This window comes from Abrus precatorius, unplaced genomic scaffold (genome assembly GCF_003935025.1).
Source record: "Abrus precatorius isolate BTA unplaced genomic scaffold, Abrus_2018 Scaffold11, whole genome shotgun sequence".
Classification (NCBI taxonomy): Eukaryota; Viridiplantae; Streptophyta; class Magnoliopsida; order Fabales; family Fabaceae; genus Abrus; species Abrus precatorius.
Window position 1 is genome coordinate 1,638,046 of NW_020874303.1, and position 16,513 is coordinate 1,654,558.

Sequence of the window (16,513 nt, forward strand, 5' to 3'; positions counted from 1 at the left end):
TTTTTTATTTATTTTCACAAATTAATTAATATTTGTTTTATATAAATCAGAGGAATCGCAAGTAGTATCTTTCGTGGAATTCGCAAGTTGAAAAGATAATGCAAGTGACATTGGAATCAGTCAATCATATGTCCCACCCACCAATCAAATCCATAAGAAATTTTTAAGTGTCTATTTTTATTTTTATTTTAATAATATAATTTTAAAAAAAATTATCTGAATATATAAAATAATAATAATAATAATAATAAACATATCTAAAATTTAAAAATAATTTTATAATCATTAATTTTTTTAAGATTTTTTAAAAGAATAAATGAAGCTATTTTTTTCTTTGTCAACTTTCTATAAATTAGTTGGCTCTTAAGTTTTACGTACGGATTTTTTTTCACATCTTATTTGTAATATAATTTTATAATTTAAATATATTTTTATAAATTATTTATTTAATTTTTTATATTAATTTCATATGTTTTTTAATTTTTAATTTTAATTCTTCCCAGTGACAGGGTCAATTTTAGTTTATTAAGATGCTACTTCATGTTAATTTTTATTTGAATAATGCTAATGAATAAGTTCAAATTAAAAGTTTTCTACAAGTTTAGAAAATAAAAAATAAAAAATAAAACAATTCACTGAAATTTCAAAATAAAAAATATATTTAAATTTATTTTTATCAACATTAACTATTAACAGATAATTTTAAATATTGAAATAAAATAATATTCTTATTTAAAATATCTTGACATGACAAATTTTTTAGTGTAAGTGAGATACTTAATTCTATTATTGTTATTATTTATCTATTTAGAGAAAAATAAAATTATTTTTATTTTTTATTTATGTATGCTATCACGTAAAAGTTGAAAATAATATTAATTATTATTCTTTAATTAATATCCTTTTATGCATATAAAATAAGGCAAATTACATTCACACTCCTTAAAATTTAACAAAATTTCCCTTGATATTATCAATTTATTTTTACTATACACAAAATCTTTCTTAATATATGCAATAATATATGAATTTTCGTTAAACTTTAATAAGAATAACATAATTTTCCCTATAAAATATATATTTATATTATATAATCCATATAAGAATAAAAAACTTATTAATTAAGGATAAGAAATATATAATTGTTGAATTTTATGATTTGTGTATTTGTTTTTTGGTAAGACAAATAAATAAGAATTGGAATAGTATATCAGACGAAAGTATAATTTTTAAAATATTAATAATTATTAATTATTACATGAAATTTTAAACGAAAAATAACATACATAACATCATTTTTAGGTATCAGCATTGACTTGACTTGGAAAGCTTTAACATTTTGCTTACGGCATTCCGTCTCCTTTGGGCATTCAAGAGAGGATGCACACAATATATTAGAATCGGATACTAACACAACACAGTTCAACTTTGAACCATGATGACAACATTAGCACTACTAATGTTTCTGCTTATGAATCTTGTAAGTGGTAACATTGAATGTCCCGTGCGGGTATCTTGTTCAGATCACAAGAAAATGCTTGAATTGTCTGCACTTCCTGTCCCAATAAAACTCCCCATCACTTACATCGATTACAGATATAAAGAAATAGACGCATATGACCCTGGAAACTGTCTTGCAGGACTCCTACTTGGACTCAATTTTTCATCTTTTTCTCCTTTTCTAATTGATCCTTCGAATGTTAGTTTCTTTAATTGTTCTTCAGTAGGGGAAAGACATCTGAGAAACAGTTATGAATTACAAGATGATGCTCAAGATCTGCTATCTTGCCCCATTTATATTGCTCACTCTTACGACAGCCTGGTGGAATTGGACCTGTTATCATGCACTAAACTGTTTGACCTAGCATCCCCTTTTTCTGTAAGCGGTAAAACAATTTCATTGTCTTGGGAGGGAACAAAATTTGACAGAAGATGCTTCCAATGTATGACTCCACCAAAAAAAAAGAAGCATACTACAACCACTCTTCTAGTCACTGCAGGTGAGACACTCTTTTATGCCTCTTCTTTGATTTTGGGGTTTGGTTTGAGGGGCAGAGTGCTGCAAACCCAGGACAATTTTATTTTAAGCGTAACTTTATGTTTAGTTTTTTATAAACATAACTAAAAGAACTGCTAAAAACGTATACCCACTCTTTGTTATATAGCTGATATTTATTCGAAATCTCAAAATTATGCAGGTCTCATATAATTTAATAAGGCGATCTCATTTTAACTAAGAAATCAATTCTTATTCTTAGAATAAGGCGATCTCTTCCCATAAAAGAACTCATTTTAACTTTTATTTAATTATATAGATACACTCTTCCTGAATATAAAATATTCAACGTGCAGGTGTAATCGTAGGTTCAACTGTGCTGGCGCTTGTGCTTAATGGGTTGTTTCAATTACATCGATATTATAGAATGAAAAGCGAAGATCATGCAAGAGTAGAAAATTTTTTGAAAGATTATAGGGCTATGAAGCCAACTAGATTCACTTATGCAGATATCAAGAGGATCACACATCGCTTTAAAGAAAAATTAGGTGAAGGAGCTCATGGAGCTGTCTTCAAAGGTAAACTATCTAATGAAATTCTAGTGGCTGTGAAGATTCTTAATAGCACAGAAGGTGATGGAAAAGAGTTCATAAATGAAGTAGGAACTATGGGCAAGATTCACCATGTCAATGTGGTTCGTTTGCTTGGCTTCTGTGCTGATGGGTTTCATCGTGCTTTAGTTTATGACTTTTTTCCAAATGGGTCATTGCAAAATTTCATCTCCCAATCAAACCACAATGAAAACTTTCTTGGATGGGAAAAATTGCAACAAATTGCTCTAGGCATAGCCAGGGGTATTGAGTATCTCCACCAAGGTTGTGATCATAGAATTCTTCATTTTGACATCAATCCTCATAATGTCTTATTAGACGATAATTTTGTTCCAAAAATTTCAGACTTCGGATTAGCTAAATTATGTTCCAAAAATCGAAGCACGGTTTCTATGACTGTAGCTAGGGGAACATTAGGCTACATGGCACCTGAAGTTTTTTCTAGAAACTTTGGTAATGTATCTTATAAGTCTGATATCTATAGTTATGGAATGTTGTTGCTAGAGATGGTTGGAGGAAGAAAGAACATAAACCATAGTCAAGAAGATTTCCAAGTTTTATATCCTGATTGGATACATAATTTGCTCGAAGGAGGAGGAGATATTCATATCCCTATTGATGAAGAGGGAAATTTTATAATTGCAAAAAAGTTGGCTATTGTGGGACTTTGGTGCATCCAATGGCACCCTCTGCACCGCCCATCAATGAAAACTGTGATGCAAATGCTAGAAGGAGAGGTAGACAAATTGGAAGTGCCTCGTAATCCTTTTGAGTCCACAACCTCAGCTGATACAAGTGCCAATGTTGTTGCCAGACGTATGAACTTTGAGCTAGATGTAATTCAAGAACTAGAGTGATTATAGATATTTATTAACTGCAGATTTGAATAATAAAAAACAACATTAGGTTCATTAAATTTGTACTGGTGTAACACCGCTGTTTTGTATAAGCGTCAATGATGGAATGTTTGACCAATTTCTTGCTTTCAATTATTTGTGGTTTGCGATTTTAGGAACACATTAATAAGTGCATTTTTTTATTTTTATTTTTTTGCATTATGAAATATAAATTTTAGGAACACATTAATAAGTGATTTGATGTAAGGTAAAGGGAAAGAATTTTACAAATTTATGTTTAGTAATATTTTAGAAGTAAGGATGGGGTATTTAAATTTATCACCCTTCCAAAATTTAGAGGTTTAAAAAATAATTTTAGAGTAATTATATAAAAATATCATTAATTTAATATTAATTAATCATCTTAAATATATAACAATAAATTTATTTATTTTTCCTCCACTCAGAACCAAACAATAACATGCCAATTAACTGAAAATTTTTGTGTAATGCGAAGCGTATGCCACATGTGTGTCAAACTTTAGCATTATCTCTTTAAGACAAAGCTTATATAAATTTAGGCAAAAACAAAAATGTCACCTACTTTTCACTGATTAGACGAATTTCACTTAGAATTCAAATCAATATGTTTTTTGCATTAAAAAAATAACAATTTGAAAAATAACTTCTAAATTTGACATGTAACTCAAAAATAAGTTTCTTTTAAAATAAATAAATAAATAATTTTTAAAAAAAAATTATATTTATATTTTTTATTAAAAATAATTGGTACTGTGACAAAAATGCTTAAATCAAAATCTGGAGCCCTCATTGTTCAAAATTATTTACACTATACAGTTGTTTATTTTATAATACAATAAGCATATATTCACTAGAAGTGTCGAGGTACGCCAATTGAAATAAAGATGTTTAAATTGAATGAATAAATATGTATATTATTTTTTTAAAGAATATGTTATCAAATTATAACATTAACTTTAATAAATATTATAAAAATGTAACTTACTAACATAAAAAAAAAAAAAACAAATGAATATATCTTAGCCGCTAGGATTATTAATATACACTCAATTAATTTTTAAAAATGAGTTTGGTTAACTTTAGCAATTAACGATGAGCTTTATCACTAAACAAAATAGAATTTTATTAACATTTGTAGGATTAATGATAAGCAATTAATAAACTAAAATTTAGTAAAATTATAAACATTTATAGTATTTTTATAATTTTAATTTAATAAATATATATTTTTTATTAAAAAAAATTCTATTTATTGATCATAAATTTAGGTGCTTAAACTTAACTAAATATGAATGTTTACTTTAAATATTTAATTATAATCTAAAGGTTGATGTTAACACTTTTTTTAATAAAAACATATTAAGTTATAATTTTAATTAGAGTATATCTTTAATCTACTCTGAAAATAAGGATTCAGTTAATTTTAGTCCTTAAAAGAAAAAATTATTAAAATTAGTTCTTAAAAATATTAAAAAATAGAAAAAGTCAAGAGAATAATATAAAGAAAAGTTAGTCTTATGAAATTTATTTATAACTATTAATTGACTTTAAACATTACGAGAAGATTTATAAATAAAGCCAAATCGCTTAAATATGGAGTGACAAGTTTAGTCATAACATTCCTCATATAACAAAGGTTGCATAATAAAAAAAATCCTTAAAAAAAATTCACTTTCAATGAGTGGTTAAAGTAAAAGACAACTAAAGAAGCTAAAGGAAAAAGGGCAAGAGACACTATGCTTATCCTCTTTTTTTTAAATGATGTTGTTTTCACTCTTAAGGCTATAGGGCTACTTATGTAAGCTTTGAAGCTTGTTGATAATGAGAGAAAATCTACAATTGGTTACATATAGAAATCAATTGATAAAGCTAAAGAAAACATCCATATGAAATGAAGACAAGTATAAGGAGAAAATTACTATAATTGATAAAAGATATGAGTGTCAACTTCTTCATCCATTGCATGTTACATGTCATTATTTGAATCCTTAATTTTTTTTTTATAACAATAAACAAATTAAAAATGATCTTTAGGTTATGGAGGACTTATATAAATATATTGAGAGGCTATGTACAAGTGAAGAAGATGTAGACAATACTATACTTCAATTATCAGTATATAAAAAAGTTGAAGGTCTCTTTAGTTTAAGTGGAGAAAAAAGACATAGGGCTACAACGGCTCTTGCTAAGAGATTTTTTTTAATTTTTTATTGTGATGTAATTATGTAGATATAAGATAGCAATGCTAATAAGTTTTTGCATAACTTGTAATTAAATGGTAGAATAATTATGGAGTATGTATGCCATATTTAAAGTGCTAAGTTTGACTTGTATTCCATCTAGAAGTACGTGAATGAAATTAGAGTAATTTTAAGCACATAAGTAAATGTTAAGTACCTTAGATTTAAAGTGCTTGGTCAAATAAAATTGAAATTGTGAAACTAATATATTTTTTATGGTAAAATATAGATTCATCCTAAAAACAAAAGCAAACTTGCATCAAATGTTGTAAGACTTAATTTTTATTAAATAGACTTAAATGTGTTATTGGTCCTTATAAATGTAGTTCATTTTGTAATAAGTTCCTATAAATATTTTTGTTAAGATTTAGTCCTGTAAAGTTAAAAATTTAGAATTTAGTCTTTGTCGTCAATTCTATTTTTGTTAAATGCTGAGCTGACTGATGGAAAGCTAACTTAGCACTTCTACGTCACTGTCACCTTATTTGTTTTATTATATTTTATTATTTAAAATAAATATTTATAAAAATGTCTTTTAAACAAATTTTAAATATTTACATAAAAATCCTTCTTCTTTAAAATTAAAAAATAATGTCTAAAAGGTGTATGAATTAACTAAAAAATAAAATTTTCAATGCATGAAAAGTACACAGTAACATAATAATAAAAATACTTATAAATATTCTTTTTTAATATATTCTTAAAAAATATTTTATTTAAGAATGAGAATTTAAATTTGATACATAAAGATATTATTTTTTAGCTCCAAGTTAGTCAAAGATACTTATGTCCCTAAGAGAAGGTTGAAAGTCAAAGAATATGAGAAATTCTTAATCACAATTTATAACTAATTTTTCTTATGAGAAAATTTCAATTCAAGACTTTCCACTAAATAAATCAATTTATATGTGTAAACATAATGAAGTCTTACACAATTGTGTAACTCTTCATGTTTGTCACCAATATTTTAAAAATAATAAAAATTAATATAGATTTTACAAGTGATGTGAAATATGTAGCTTTCAATATAACATGAACACTCTAATTATTTTTTCATTGATAACTAAACTAAAAAATATAAATACAAAAATAAATTACTAATAATTATTAAGTAGAATACCTTAACAAAGGATCAACTTTAGTTCCTTCAACTAATTAAGCTAACAACATCACTTGATATGGTTGTATCAGAGTTGGTTTTAGTATCTCCTTGAATCATTTCATTTGGATACAAAGAAGGTTTTGGAGGCATTTCGATGCTCTCAACATCTCCTTCCAGCATTTCTATTACTTTTATCATTGGAGGACGATCACTAGGTTTCAATTGTATACACCATAAGGCAATTTTGAACATCTTCTTTATATTATTCTTTTCCTCGTTGGTAAGTTCCCCAATTTCTATATCCTTTTCTTCAACCAATTGATTGTAAATCCAAAAGGGAAAGAATAATTTACTTGAATCATCTGCATGTGGATTCAAATTCCTTCTCTTGCTTGCCATTTCCATCAAAAGCATTCCAAAGCTATAAACATCAACCTTGTATGATACTCCTCCTATATTTTGGTAGAATAATTCTGGAGCCATGTAACCAATTGTTCCTCTTGCTGCTGTCAAAGTAACAATGCTATTATCAACAGGATAAAGCCTTGCTAGACCAAAGTCTGAAACTTTGGGAACAAAATTCTCATCAAGAAGGATATTATGAGGCTTGATATCAAAATGCAAAATTTGCATGTCACACCCTCGATGTAAATAAGCAATACCTCGAGCCACTCCAAGAGATATCTTATACATTTGATCACAGGGTAAAGAGATGTTATCTTCTTTGGATGAAATGTATCTATCTAGAGAGCCATTGGGCATGAATTCATAAACAAGAGCACGTTTTGACCCCTCAACACAAAATCCAATAAGTCGCACAACGTTGGCATGGTGTATTCTTCCTATAGTTGCGATTTCGCTAATAAATTCTTGTCCATTAGCCTTAGGTTTACCCAACATTTTTATGGCTACAAAAGATCCACTGCGTAACTTTCCTTTATACACAGAACCGTACCCTCCTTCACCAAGCTTGTACTTAAAACCTTTAGTCATAGTCTTTATCTCTCTGTAAGAATACATTATTGGCACCAATGTGTTTCCTTGAAGAAAATTTTCAATAATTTCATACATGGATATATGTCTTCTTCGCCATTTATATATTAGGATTGCAAAGAGAACTATGAAAGTCAATATCAATCTTATAATAATGCATGGTGGCAAGACATATCTTCCTGTGATTCTTCCTAACTCAATAGCAAGTTTAGAATCAACGTAGCCCTCAGTGGAGGGGCCTATTTTCACGCCTCTTATTTGTAGAAAGCCTGTATATAACAATATATCATAGCAAAACAGTAAACACATACATATAATATTGGTAAGTACCACTCACACAACAAGAACAAATTACACAAAGATAAATTGTACTTTTATAAAGTGAAAATTTTTAAAAAGCACACTAGAAATCAAATGCAGAGTTAGATTTAAATAAAAAGATGATAACTTTTATTTACCTTTTTTTATACACATAAATTCTCTTTTTAGTTGCCAAAGAATATATATATATATATATATATATATATATATATATATTATCATCTTGATCTTTTAGAATATTTTAAAAATATTTAATACATTCAATCGTCAACATAAATTTAGATATAAAAGAAATAGATTTGTCTAAATCAACCAATACAATAAATAATATTGTCTTAGATGGAGTAATCATATTTTATCTTAAAAAAATTAAAACCAATTTTAATATATTATTCATACATTGTTAGTTAACTTAAAATGAAATTATTTATTCCATAGAATAACTTACATAAATCCACACAAAAAAATTTAGTGAAAAAATAAAAATCATATTATCTGACTACTTTTTCTGATGCACGTGTAAAATGCATTTAGACATACCACATCACATGCTAAGTTAGAAAGGTTATTGATGTGATATAACTAAATACATGTCACATCATCCTTAAGTGGTGATAAGAATTTGTTTATAAAAATTAAGAAAGATATAAAAGTAAAATCCAACAAAACAAATTAGAGAAATAAAATCAAAATTCACTTATATATTAAAAACTAATTAAGCCTAAGTTTCGTCATGTCATTTACATACTATTTCAATATTTAAGTAACATTCAACTAATTTTAATGTAAAAAAAAAAATCATCTTATGCGATGACCATCTTTATTAGTGAAAGTTTTGATAAAATAATATATCATTAATGCATAAAAGAAAAGTTAAAATGTAATTTGTGTAATGAGAAAAAAAATTACCTTTTCCTATGCCAGACAAAATATCTGCAAGAAAATATATTAAAGTCAACAAATGGAAGAAAAAATATATATGACTATAATTTAATAAAAAAAAAGTAGTAGCCACAAAATATAGATTGGTACATAAATGTAAGGTTTTTTTTTTCTATTTATTTTATATTAACATTAACATTAATGTAATTTAGACTTTGTTTAAGATTTTGAAAAGAGAGGAAAGGAAAGAGTTTTAACAAATGAGCTTAAGAGGAGAGAAGAAAGAGAAGAAATTTTTTTTGTTATTTAAATATTTAATATTAAGAGGGAAGGATAATGAAGTAGTTAACATGAAAATAAATTTATATTTTTTATCTTTTTTAAAATACAAAAATTAATTACTTTTTTCTAAAAATTTATTTTTTAATTTTTTAATTTAAAATATTTTCTCTCTAAAAACTTACATTTGTTGAAAAAAATATTTTCACTCTAAAAACTGAATAACATTTTATATTTAAAATTTAAGATGAACTATTGATAAATAAACAACTCATATATACAATTATAATTTTGAATTGAATTGAAATCACAATTAAGTGACACAACTAGGTTATTTTAAAAACTAAAAGAAAAGACGCTACACCTAAAGTGTGTGACACATTTTAATGTTGCAAAATATATTTGTATAAAAAAAACTAGTTATAAATTAAGTATATAATATTATTACCTTGTTAGGCTAATGTTTACCAACTAAATTAATATATATTATTGTTATATTAATATTTTTATTATTCTTATTTATATTGTTATAAATATAGTCTATAATCACTAGAATTCATAAAAGTAACTAGATTGCTAATTTCACCTAGTTCATAAACAACAACAATAATTTGAAATGGTATTAAAACACACCACGCAGATAAGAAAATAACATAAGACAACATCAAAACATGTTATAAGTAAGAGAAATAATACATAGCAACATCTATTGTGTAACACCTAACTTATAGAAAAATTTTATTTAATTTTTACATGAATTTTTATAAAAATTTTCTTTAACAGTTTATCCAAACTTCGGAAAAGTGAACATTAATAAAAAATGACATTTGATAAAATAAAAATAACTAAAATATTTATTTGATATTTAATATCAAATATAACTATAATTATAAATTTCTAATATTCAGTATTGCTGTTTTTAATTGTAATCTGTATTCAAGAACAGTAACCTTTTTTATTGGACCTTTCGTCAAGGGCTCACTATTCTAATATTGTTTTCTAAATTTTTTATGATTTTTTTGGACTTCCAAGTCTAGTTAGATATTTTTTACTAAATATTTTTTGATAAAGAAAAAAAAGAAAAAAATGCCCCATTAAATATAAGAACAATAAAGAATTTACTCTAAAATTAAATATAGTATCACCATTATACTAATATATTTATTAACATAAATTAAAAATAATTTATAAAAATGATAAGTAATTTAATTTTAATAATTTTTTTCAAATAGAATATAATAAAATTAAAAGATAAATTAATTCTTTAATCACCTTCTACAAATATGCGTTGCTTCGATATAATTCCTGAAACGTAAACAGGTAGAGAAATAATATATTAGCTTTTACAATTTATAAAAAATAACAAAATAAACAAGAATTTTGTTACAATTGTTTATCTCAGTGAATAGATTTACTTTCTTATTTTACAAAATATTTAAATATATGTTTGGTCTTTCAAAAGATATTGCAATTTGGTTTTATTTCTTCCATAAATTTATGTTTTAGTTTTTATATTTTTACAGGTTATTACCTTTTGTTAAAATATAATTCATGAAATGGCCACGTACAATACAAATATTAATAAACTAAAGCTAAGAATTTTTAAATAATATAAGTACTTAAAGAAGATTGTATAGATTAGAATCAAAATATAATATATTTCAAGAAATCAAAACATATTTAACCCTTCGGACAAAAATATTAAATCTTTACATTATTAACATGAATAAGATCATCAATTTTGTGTTTAATGAGGCCTTTAATACTGTGATTCCTGTTGTTTTTTTCCGGTACGTATAGTGATGATGATAATCAGATTTGAACGTATAATCTAAAAAATTATCAAGTGGTTTTGAATAAAAAATAATTTGATTGTTTCACACAAATTATGATGATGATGATAGCTTCAAGATGTAGTAGTAGATGACTGAAAAGAAGTGTGTCCTTCCTTATGCTGTATATTCTTAATCAATTCTCAGTTCTTATATTTGATCATTTTATCTATCTTATCAATTCCTAAAATCACCAATACTACAATAAATTTGAGTGCGTATATCAAATAAAAGAGGATTGAATTCTACTTACCACATCTGACTCGAAATCCCAATGGAGTATAACAGTAATCAGACATGTCATAACTTTGAGGACGCTTGCTGGTTTCGTTAAAGTAGCAATAACAGTTAGATGAGTTTTCACAGAGATGTTCACAAGGAACAGTCATCCACGAAACTTCAAATCCAAAGCCCAACATCCTATGAATTTCAGCATAGGAAAAATTCTGCCCACGCAAATCATAATCATCAAAATAAGAAAGGGGATCGAAACCAAAAACGGATGTGGCAGCAGCCATCTTCACTTGGCAACCAACTTTTAAATCCATAGGCAAAATGTCCCCTACAATTGCATAAGCATGGCCCTTGGAACCCCAATTGACGCATGGAGCAGTATCCACGTATCTGTGATCCTTCACCGGATTTCTACAATTTAAGTATATTATGTGTTGGAATAGAATGCTAGACCCTTGGGATGTATCTCGAGTAGCTTGATAAGGAGTAGTGGAATAGGCGGAAGAACGGTTGTAGAAATCAGTGAAATTGGAGGCGGATAAAAAAAAGCGAGGAACAGAGGAACAATTAGCCTCATGAACAGCAGGATCCACCACCCGAATAGTGAAGTTACTGTAGTGAATTGCTTGCACATAGTATTTACCAGCAAACAAAGGCAACACAGCGATGTTGTTTTCGCAAGCTAACTCGTACCTGGGATCCCCGCATGTTGTTGGGTCACCCTTCAGCCGAAACGGGTGTCTTATGTTGCTGATTTTGCCGCATGAAGAAGGTGCGCATGTTTGGGGATTATTTGCTTCGCACTTGTGTTGTGGTAGTGTCAGCATTATTTGAAAGACCCATAAGAGTAACACCTTAGTGCGTGAAGAGAAGAATTTCCGTGTCCACATGATTGATCGATTGATGCTGAGAATTGAAAGCTCAGTTTGGTTTCTTATGTCTCTCGTTTATGTGTTTTCGAGACATTCAATTGTTTTGGAAGGACAAAACTGTATCGACATTCACTAGCCATTGACTTTGACTTGGTAAAATGTGAGGAATAAGTCAATCCAAATAACTTTATTATATCCTGTTACTTTATTTTTATATTTTATAAAACAAATATTAAATAAAAACATATGTATCCACTATCTTAAACATACAAAAAACATTAAATATTTTTTATTTAGTAATTAGAAAGATTTGTACAATAAAAGTTATCAAATTTTATAATTATTTTTTAAAAAGTAAATTTATGTAATTAATAATAATAGTTTTTAAAAATTATTAAATTTTGATAAATATTTTCTGTAAAAAATATTTTTATAATAATTTTAAATTAATCGATGGTAATAATTTTATTAACAATTTTTTTAGTTTACACAAAAAAACTAGTATTTAATATTATGAATTCATTAAATTAGATTAAATTATGCGCTTTTCAATAATGATGTATTAAAAATAATCTATGCAACATTTCAATCGTGTTGGGAGGACAACTATTGCCAACTCACTTTTTGTAGCCAACGTAGACTTGAAAAAATTTGACCGAAAAGTCAAGAGAAATAACTTTATTATATCCCTTAATTTATTTTTATTATTGTATAAAATAAGTATTTTAAAAAATATTGATTTTAATCTTTAAGATTAAAATTTAAAGTAATTTTTAATATGTGAAAGGAAACTCTCATGTAAGCATCTCAATCCCGTAGAACTCTGAAAATTTTATTGGGCGTTGACTTAGACCCACTTTCGATAATAGAATAAAAAAATAGAAAATAAATAATTTTTTTATAAGAAAATTATTTTATGTAATTTTCTATTTTAATTAAATTTTTAACATAAAAATGCATAAATTAATTCTAATTTATAAAAAATATTTATTTATATTATTTAATCCACTTAAGAATTAAAACTTTAATAAGGTTAATGTTAAAGATTTGTATAATTTTTTTTAAGACAAATAAATAAGAATTGGAAGAGTATATCAGACGAAAGTTATAAATTTTATAATATTAATAATTTGTAATTATTATATAAAAGTTTAAACGAAAAATAACAACATAACCTCATTTTTATTTATTAGCATTGGCTTGACTTGGAATTATTGGTTCTATCTTCCGGCTCCTTCGGGCATTCAAGAGAGGATGCGCAAAATATATTAGAAATTTAGAATCAGATACCAACTCCACCAATCTCACACATAACACAGCACTAACACAGTTCAACTTTGAACCATGATGACAACATTAGCACTACTAATGTTTCTGCTTATGAATCTTGTAAGTGGTAACATTGAATGTCCCGTGCGTGTATCTTGTTCACATCACAAGAAAATGCTTGAATTGTCTGCACTTCCTGTCCCAATAAAACTCCCCATCACTTCCATCGATTACAGATATCAATCATTAGAAGCATATGACCCTGGAAACTGTCTTGCAGGAATCTTACTTGGACTCAATTTTTCATCTTTTTCTCCTTTTCTAATTTATCCGAGGAATATTAGTTTCTTTAATTGTTCTTCAGTAGGGGAAAGACATCTGAGAAACAGTTACGAATTACAAGATGATGCTCAAGATCTGCTATCTTGCCCCATTTATATTGCTGACTACCACGACAGCCTGGTGGAATTGGACCTGTTATCATGCACTAAACTGTTTGACCTCGCATCCCCTTTTTCTATATGGAGAAACACATTTTCATTGTCTTGGGAGAGAACAAAAGTTGACAGAAGATGCTTCCAGTGTATATCAAAAAAGAAGCATACTACAAGCACTCTTCTAGTCACTGCAGGTGAGACACTCTTTTATTCCTCTTCTTTGATTTTGGGGTTTGGTTTGAGGGGCAGAGTGCCGCAAACCCAGGACAATTTTATTTTAAGCTTAACTTTATGTTTAGTTTTTATAAACATAACTAAAAGAACTGCTAAAAACGTATACCCACTCTTTGTTATATAGCTGATATTTATTCGAAATCTCAAAATTATGCAGGTCTCATATAATTTAATAAGGCGATCTCATTTTAACTAAGAAATCAATTCTTATTCTTAGAATAAGGCGATCTCTTCCCATAAAAGAACTCATTTTAACTTTTATTTAATTATATAGATACACTCTTCCTGAATATAAAATATTCAACGTGCAGGTGTAATCGTAGGTTCAACTGTGCTGGCGCTTGTGCTTAATGGGTTGTTTCAATTACATCGATATTATAGAATGAAAAGCGAAGATCATGCAAGAGTAGAAAATTTTTTGAAAGATTATAGGGCTATGAAGCCAACTAGATTCACTTATGCAGATATCAAGAGGATCACACATCGCTTTAAAGAAAAATTAGGTGAAGGAGCTCATGGAGCTGTCTTCAAAGGTAAACTATCTAATGAAATTCTAGTGGCTGTGAAGATTCTTAATAGCACAGAAGGTGATGGAAAAGAGTTCATAAATGAAGTAGGAACTATGGGCAAGATTCACCATGTCAATGTGGTTCGTTTGCTTGGCTTCTGTGCTGATGGGTTTCATCGTGCTTTAGTTTATGACTTTTTTCCAAATGGGTCATTGCAAAATTTCATCTCCCAATCAAACCACAATGAAAACTTTCTTGGATGGGAAAAATTGCAACAAATTGCTCTAGGCATAGCCAGGGGTATTGAGTATCTCCACCAAGGTTGTGATCATAGAATTCTTCATTTTGACATCAATCCTCATAATGTCTTATTAGACGATAATTTTGTTCCAAAAATTTCAGACTTCGGATTAGCTAAATTATGTTCCAAAAATCGAAGCACAGTGTCTATGACTGTAGCTAGGGGAACATTAGGCTACATGGCACCTGAAGTTTTTTCTAGAAACTTTGGTAATGTATCTTATAAGTCTGATATCTATAGTTATGGAATGTTGTTGCTAGAGATGGTTGGAGGAAGAAAGAACATAAATACTAGTCAAGAAAATTTTCAAGTTTTATATCCTGATTGGATACATAATTTGCTTGAAGGAGGAGGAGATATCCATATTCCTATTGATGAAGAGGGAAATTTTATAATTGCAAAAAAACTGGCTATTGTGGGACTTTGGTGCATCCAATGGCACCCTATGCATCGCCCATCAATGAAAACTGTGATGCAAATGCTAGAAGGAGAGGTAGACAAGTTAGAAGTGCCTCGTAATCCTTTTGAGTCCAGAACCTCAGCTGATACAAGTGCTAATGTTGTTGCAAGACGTATGAACTTTGAGCTAGATGTAATTCAGGAACTAGAGTGATTACAGATATTTATTAATTGCAAATTTGAATAATAAAAAACAAAATTAGGTTCATTAAATTTGTATTGATGTAACACCAGTGTTGTATAACCGTCAATGATGAAATGTCTGAGCCATTTCTTACTTTCAATTATCGATGTGAATTACTAGCAATATAGTTGTGGTTTGTAACTTAGGAACACATTAATAAGTTTTTTTTTTTCTTTTTTCACATTATGAAATATTAAAAATTTCATTGTATTTAATTAATTAGAGAAAAATAGATAGGAGGTGAGGTAAAGGGAATGAATTATATAAATTCATGTTGGGTATAATATTTTAAAAATGAGGAGGATACTTAAAATTTAGTACCCCTTCAAAATTAATAGTTTTGTATATAAAAAGGCTTTTAAACTAACCAACTACAAGTAATTATTAATTTAATATTATTTAATAATCTTAAATATATAATAATAATTTATTTATTTTCTCTCTTTTGAAATCAAATAATATTATGTCCATTAATTAAAAAAATTTAGTACAATGTGGAGTATGTGCCACTTGTATGTTAAACTTTAACATTAATTATAAAAATAGTATCGGATAAAGTATCTAATCTTTATCCAATAAATATCTGCAATAGGTAAGTTATTTATCTATTAAATGAATGAATATAAGTACTAAAAAATACTCAAAATTTTTTATAAGGACAAGTGAACCTATTTATTATGTTCCATAGTCGTGTATATATATGCCCTAACGCTACTTTCATTGTCGACTTCATTCAAACTTGTTATAACTACCATAAATCACCAATGTTGTCAGGAGAGATTACTCAGTGTGGAGATCTCACACGTTAGGGCCATCTATTGTACAAATCCATTTCATCGTTGCCCATTTTAGTGTCATCTTTGTTCGAAATACTTTTTGA

The 16,513-nt window shown here is 27.4% G+C and overlaps 3 protein-coding genes across 3 annotated transcripts; 2 read left to right on the forward strand and 1 right to left on the reverse strand.

The window, feature by feature from the left end:
- Positions 1-1,357: 1,357 nt before the first annotated feature.
- On the forward strand, positions 1,358-3,464 carry LOC113856185 (rust resistance kinase Lr10-like). Its single transcript, XM_027487903.1, has 2 exons — positions 1,358-2,000; positions 2,353-3,464. Exons 1-2 carry the CDS (start codon positions 1,436-1,438, stop codon positions 3,462-3,464), a joined length of 1,677 nt encoding a protein of 558 aa, XP_027343704.1. The 5' UTR covers positions 1,358-1,435.
- Positions 3,465-6,737: 3,273 nt separating this feature from the next.
- LOC113856183 (LEAF RUST 10 DISEASE-RESISTANCE LOCUS RECEPTOR-LIKE PROTEIN KINASE-like 2.1) lies at positions 6,738-12,259 on the reverse strand. Its single transcript, XM_027487902.1, has 4 exons — positions 11,388-12,259; positions 10,575-10,607; positions 9,051-9,074; positions 6,738-8,089 (listed from the first exon to the last, which is right to left on the reverse strand). The coding sequence occupies exons 1-4, from the start codon at positions 12,256-12,258 to the stop codon at positions 6,873-6,875; spliced, it is 2,145 nt and encodes a 714-aa protein (XP_027343703.1). The 5' UTR covers position 12,259; the 3' UTR covers positions 6,738-6,872.
- Positions 12,260-13,578: 1,319 nt separating this feature from the next.
- Positions 13,579-15,603, forward strand: LOC113855356 (rust resistance kinase Lr10-like). Its single transcript, XM_027486972.1, has 2 exons — positions 13,579-14,140; positions 14,492-15,603. Exons 1-2 carry the CDS (start codon positions 13,585-13,587, stop codon positions 15,601-15,603), a joined length of 1,668 nt encoding a protein of 555 aa, XP_027342773.1. The 5' UTR covers positions 13,579-13,584.
- The last annotated feature ends 910 nt before the right edge of the window (positions 15,604-16,513 follow it).

Excerpts from the sequence above, each read along its gene's own strand:
- LOC113856183 (XM_027487902.1), bottom strand. The coding sequence starts at position 12,258 with ATGTGGACACGGAAATTCTTCTCTTCACGCACTAAGGTGTTACTCTTA. Across the intron at positions 10,608-11,387 it reads GGGATTTCGAGTCAGATGTG|GAATTATATCGAAGCAACGC; the intron begins GTAAGTAGAATT and ends TTTACGTTTCAG. Across the intron at positions 8,090-9,050 it reads TTTGTCTGGCATAGGAAAAG|GCTTTCTACAAATAAGAGGC; the intron begins GTAATTTTTTTT and ends TGTTATATACAG.
- LOC113856185 (XM_027487903.1), top strand. The coding sequence starts at position 1,436 with ATGATGACAACATTAGCACTACTAATGTTTCTGCTTATGAATCTTGTA. Across the intron at positions 2,001-2,352 it reads CACTCTTCTAGTCACTGCAG|GTGTAATCGTAGGTTCAACT; the intron begins GTGAGACACTCT and ends TTCAACGTGCAG.
- LOC113855356 (XM_027486972.1), top strand. The coding sequence starts at position 13,585 with ATGATGACAACATTAGCACTACTAATGTTTCTGCTTATGAATCTTGTA. Across the intron at positions 14,141-14,491 it reads CACTCTTCTAGTCACTGCAG|GTGTAATCGTAGGTTCAACT; the intron begins GTGAGACACTCT and ends TTCAACGTGCAG.